The 5,358-nt window shown below is 37.3% G+C and overlaps 1 protein-coding gene and 1 long non-coding RNA gene across 2 annotated transcripts; one reads left to right on the forward strand and one right to left on the reverse strand.

The window, feature by feature from the left end:
* Positions 1 to 837: 837 nt before the first annotated feature.
* Positions 838 to 2,514, reverse strand: LOC100806989 (probable inactive patatin-like protein 9). The gene is made up of 2 exons (XM_003520522.5): positions 1,409 to 2,514; positions 838 to 1,211 (listed from the first exon to the last, which is right to left on the reverse strand). The coding sequence occupies exons 1-2, from the start codon at positions 2,417 to 2,419 to the stop codon at positions 1,020 to 1,022; spliced, it is 1,203 nt and encodes a 400-aa protein (XP_003520570.2). The 5' UTR covers positions 2,420 to 2,514; the 3' UTR covers positions 838 to 1,019.
* Positions 2,423 to 2,930, forward strand: LOC121174599 (uncharacterized). The gene is made up of 2 exons (XR_005890774.1): positions 2,423 to 2,631; positions 2,742 to 2,930. It is a non-coding gene; the product is annotated as an uncharacterized lncRNA (long non-coding RNA).
* The last annotated feature ends 2,428 nt before the right edge of the window (positions 2,931 to 5,358 follow it).

The following is a 5,358-nucleotide window of genomic DNA, read 5'->3' on the forward strand; positions in this document are numbered from 1 at the left end:
TTCAATGAAGCGAGATGCAAAATAGAAAATATATGTGATATAGCTATGATTCGAGCATGGCAGTGGAACAAGGCCAAGATGAAATGTGCAGCAGGGTCCCTCTATGAGTGGACTAAACATATTAGGGTGATATTAAAACAATAATTAGCTTAATCCTCAAACTGTGGTAACGTGGCTTGATCTGCAGATTGAAGGGGGTTATACTGATAAAAGTAGGGAAGTATAGTATGGTATCATGCTATTATGTTGGGTTGGTCTAGTCTGGTTGCTTTGGTTATTTCATATTTGTTCCTATGGTGATATAAATAAGGACCAACCATTGCAATATGGGACTTGTATGTTTATTATATTGTTTTTTTTATTATTATATCAGTACTTGTACCGCTGCTAGTGCTGCTATTAATAATATTTATTTGGCCGATAAAAAAAAACTCTACAGCTTTTGCTTTTGGTATTCTATACTTCTACGATTAATTAAGTTTGTTTTATTTAATTTGGATAATTGCTTTTTAGAAAACTTTAAAAAGTGATAATAAAACCAAAAACATTATTTTTTAAAAATTTCAAACCTTTTAGCCTGGATTGCGTCGTAGTACTTTTAAATTTTTGTTCTTTAATAAGAGATTGATCACGAGCCTAGTACTAGTGGAGGTTCCCCCAACCCCGCGAATCACGCAGCCATTTTAGGGACTTAACATTCACATGCAACCGTAATCACCATTTAGCTAAGCATGTCTCAGAAAAGAAACGGTAATTATCAAAGTCTAATCGTCGTGTCCCCATTTGGAAAAAATGTCTTAAGAAGTCAAAATCAGAGTCAAGGGAGCAAATCAAGAATCACGAGAAACTCTACCATGTGAGTTTTATTAACAGCTATTCACTCCGACAACAGATAAAATAAAAACTTGAGCACCTTTTTTCTTCTTTAATTAATCACGGCCTAATCTAATCTAACCTTGGATACAAGTCACTACTGCGTCAAAAATATTAAAAATAAAGAAACGCCGTTAGCCAGAGGCTTACGGCGGAAGCTTGCACGGACTAGGTGGAAGACTTGTCTTCCCAGTAGCAACAAGACGTTGCACGAAGCTCTCAATTCTGTTACCGTTTGTCTCCTGCAGTAACCGTTTTCCCCCAAACGGTAACGATTCAAGGACTCTCTCGTTCAGTACCTTCTCATCATCTTTTCCTTGATCTCCTAATCCGATAGCCTGCACAATCACACACACCGTCAATTAACTCCGTCAAACACAAAACTAATAATTTTGTTACAATAGTGACTAGTGAGCAAGAAACGGAGTTCAATTTACTGAATCTAATTTCTTTTTTTTTTCGCATTTCTATTTTTTCTCCTCATTTCCTTGGGAACCAAACAGTTAGATTAATGACAGTTAGATTGATGAGGTACCTGAATCCTGACATAGTCGGTACGATTCCAACAGAAGGCGTTCCCTAGCATCTGGTCAACGGTCTCTGAAACACCGTCGAGCGCAATGTCAATCAGCATTGACGTAGAGCACTCGCCGGCATTGTTCATTCTCTTCGCCGGAGCTCCGTTTCCGATGGAGAGAACAAGGAGATCCTCCACGCCGTTCACCGACGGGAAGTCGCGCTTGTTGTGGAGGACGTGCGTGACCGCCGCCGCGGCCGGATTGTTCATCACTAAGCCGCCGTCGACGGCGGCGCACGAGGTTTTTCCGTCGACGGAGGAGAAGTGAAAGGGCGCGAAAACGCCAGGAGTCGCTGACGTGGCGCGGCACGCCTTCCAAAGCTCGAAGTTGAAACTCGGTGACTCGGACGCGTCGGCTCGGGAGAACACGAACGGCGCAGAGCTCTTGAGGTCAAAGCAAGGGACAAGTAGCGGCTTACACGTGTCCTTCAGAGTCAACAACCGTTCTTCTCCCTCTTTTCTCTTGAAAACGCGCTTTAGCGTGTTTTCCATGCTCCTCGCGGAGAATCTACGGCGTCGGCGGAACACGCCGGCGCGTTTCGGCTTGTAGAGTTCGCGGTTGTTTTCGGCGAGGAAGTTGACGGCGTCTCTGACGGTGTACAGAGGCCGGCCGAAGCCGTCGTCGGCGGTGATCATGACGGCGAGGATGGCGCCAATGCCGGTGCCGGCGATGATGTCAAAGTAATCAGTGATTTGCGCGTGAGGATCGGAGGTTTGGGCGCGGATCTGGTCCTCGAGGTGGACGAGGGAAGCGCCGGCGACAATGGCGGTGGTTCCTCCGCCGTCAATGCTGAGAATGCGCGTTTTGGTTGATGCTTCGTAGTGCGAGAGCCATTGCTGCTCCAATTTTGAGAAGATCTCTAACGTCAATTTGCTAAGCTCCATTGTGTTAAGTTTAGAAGAGTGCGTTAGAAGCAGAGAAAGGAAGTGAAAGGTGTGTTTGGGAATGGGGTAGTTATAATGCTGCATACACGGTTCTTCTTAGTCCTTGTCGTTGATGTTTTTTTTTTTCCTTTTTTTATTAGTGCGTTTCATGGCTTTTGTTTTATTTAATTGATAGATTAATCCACTAACTACTGTGCCCCTGTTGCCACTTACATCAGAGCGTGGTTAGAGAGTGTTACGTGTTAGACGAGTGTTTGCACGTGCACGTGTTGTTTTGCGGGAAAACACTAAACTTGGTTAGTGTTAGTGTTAGTGTTGCTCTCTTGTTATTTATTTATTATTTGGGGTGAGTTCGTTCGTGTTACCTTTTAAAATTTAATCAATCCCCATGTTGTTTATTGCACAGTGCACAGTATTGAGATGAGGAAGATAAACTCAGAATCTTCACTCTACAGTGATGTGCTCCGGGAACGTGGAAAACAAGTGCACACCATAAAGATAGGGTGAGTTCTACCCCAAAATTGCCGGTGTTGGTGCTATTTTGCCAGTTTATTTTTTTAGTTAAGCAATAATTATTTTACAGAGTTTGGTGAAAGCAAATCTTTTCCTTCTGAAATTAACTGTTTTCAGTAAAAAAAAATTATGAAACAAAAAGGCCGCTAAACTCTAAAACGATTACTATTCTTTCCATATAAGGAAAAAGAAGTGCTCAAAAGAGAGAGTTTGATGTGTATTGCATGTAAGAATGGTTGAGCTCAAGTGTATGCATTCTAAGGGTTGAGTATTCGAATCCAGATAAATGTACCGGCCCGTTAAGCATGCAGATTAGTGTGGATTGGGCAGATAATGGTTTTTTTAATCTGTATAATTATATCAAGTTTATAAGTCTGAATTTGTTAAATTTATCGATCTAACAAATTTTATTGGTAAATTAGTGAATTACCGTTTAATCTGCCTAAGTCCAATGTAAATGTATTTTTAATTTATTTTTATGTTAAAATTTTGATCTTAAATTTAGATCGTTATTTTTAATTTATTATGTTAAAATATTGGTATATTTTTGTGTGATAAATTTTATCTTAAAAAATGTAGTCAATTTTTTTTTCTTTTAATTTTATACATTTTTCACTTTTTAAAAAATATTTTTCTAATAAAAGATACTTTTTCAATTAAATATTTGGATCTATGAACCGGTCTATTTATTTGTGGGCTGAACACCAAACTTAAAAAATAGTCCATTTATTTCGCGAACCAAGCTTATTCGACTCTTCTAAAGATGGGGTTCGCTAACAAAATAAAACAAACTAATGTGTAATAAATAAAAGAATAAAGAATCAATGCCTAGAATATGAAAATAGCACAAATTGCCAAATACAAGAAACAAATCCTCGAAAAAGGTGCCAATTTGCTTGATGATAAATCCTTGACAAGTAACCAAAGTATCATGCAAATAGTATAAAATAATAAGTTCGAGTACCATATCCATAAGAACTTGTTTGTATCAAGCTATTTATACAGATTCAACAACTACACAAAGGATAATTTTGGTCTTGTATAAGATGATTAAAAAAATAACAAATAAAAGGTGGGCAAAAGGAGCCAAATGGAAATTAAATGAAGTGTTGAGGATTTTACTACACTAAACTAACAATCTCAGTAGTTATAAATGTTTTCTTTACCCAATGTTCACTCTAATGCAATCTTGATTTACTATAGTGCTCTAACAATGATTCCTCCTGTAAAAGAGCCTAAGTTGTTTAACTCAACTCCTAATTCCTTAGCAAGTCAAGCTAAACCATTTGGATTCAAAAACAAAGGTTTATCAAGACTAACAAATGTTATTTCATCCCTAGACATAATGCCCATCAGATACCATTTTTAAATTTTAGTCAAAAAACATTTCTCAATGACAGTTTAATTATGAAACATGTTCATATGATTGACCACTAATGATACTAACAAACATTCCTCCATCCTTAATTTTCAAAACTTAATTTTCAAGCATTTCCTGATGACAATAAAAACAAAGAATTAAAGCTAAGATAATCAAATCATAAACACAAGTAAACTTCGTACACCAATTCCCCAACAAAGGATAAACTAGTTTCACATTGTCATGAGAGGAATCGAAATTACAAATTGGAAGCAAGAAAATGAAGAAAAATGAAAGATGAAGATAGATGGGAGCTTCAGTTGCCACACACACCCCATGGTTTATGCCCTTTTGGCAATCCCAAAAGAATGCCCTTTTATATCGGGCTCAAGATCTTTGTCTTGTCACTGCAAGGTACGGTTTACTCGCTAGGCAAGACATACCCACCAGGCGAGTTCTTTACGGATTCCAAAAGACACTTCAAATGTGATTTCGAAATTCTTTAACAATTGAAATTCTAAATTTATTTTTTCACTCAGTGACCTTTACTCACTGGACGAGTTCTTATGATGACTTGACACTTCTCCTTCTCTCTTGGGCTGTGATGTGACCTTGTTTGCACGATTACTCTCACTGGATAAGCATAGCTCGTAGGCGAGCATCGTGAATGACATCTTCAATTGGTGATCCAAAGCCTTGAAAAAAAGTAAAAACTACGAGAAAAGGATTAAAATTTTATTTATGGCCTAGGATTCTATAAAACTTTATTTCCTAACTAAATCGAGGCTAAACTAAAGCAAAAATTTAGGAAAAGTAGATAATTATTGTGTTATTTGTAATTCAAATGAACATATGCCTAATAATTATCATCGGACCTTAAATGGGCCAAACTGGTTCGTATAGCCACCCCTAACGCATCTTTAGTTAGACTTGATAGCACAAGATTAAGAATTATAATCAAAATTAACAAGTCTTTTCGCATTGTATTTTTAAATTTGAATAAAATTTATAAGTAAAGAAAATATTTATCAAAATGTTGCATTGCAGTGTAACTGAGTTTCATTTGATACTTCACACCAATAACGTGATATTTCAAAAAAATAATAATATATAAAACATGAATAAATTATTTAAAGACCTTTAAAATTAA

The sequence above is a fragment of the Glycine max genome, chromosome 3, assembly GCF_000004515.6.
Source record: "Glycine max cultivar Williams 82 chromosome 3, Glycine_max_v4.0, whole genome shotgun sequence".
NCBI classification, from domain to species: Eukaryota; Viridiplantae; Streptophyta; class Magnoliopsida; order Fabales; family Fabaceae; genus Glycine; species Glycine max.

Bases quoted from the DNA above. Each gene is read 5' to 3' on its own strand.
- LOC100806989 (XM_003520522.5), bottom strand. From the start codon at position 2,419: ATGCAGCATTATAACTACCCCATTCCCAAACACACCTTTCACTTCCTT. The intron at 1,212-1,408 runs GTACCTCATCAA...GTGATTGTGCAG, and splicing joins CCGACTATGTCAGGATTCAG to GCTATCGGATTAGGAGATCA.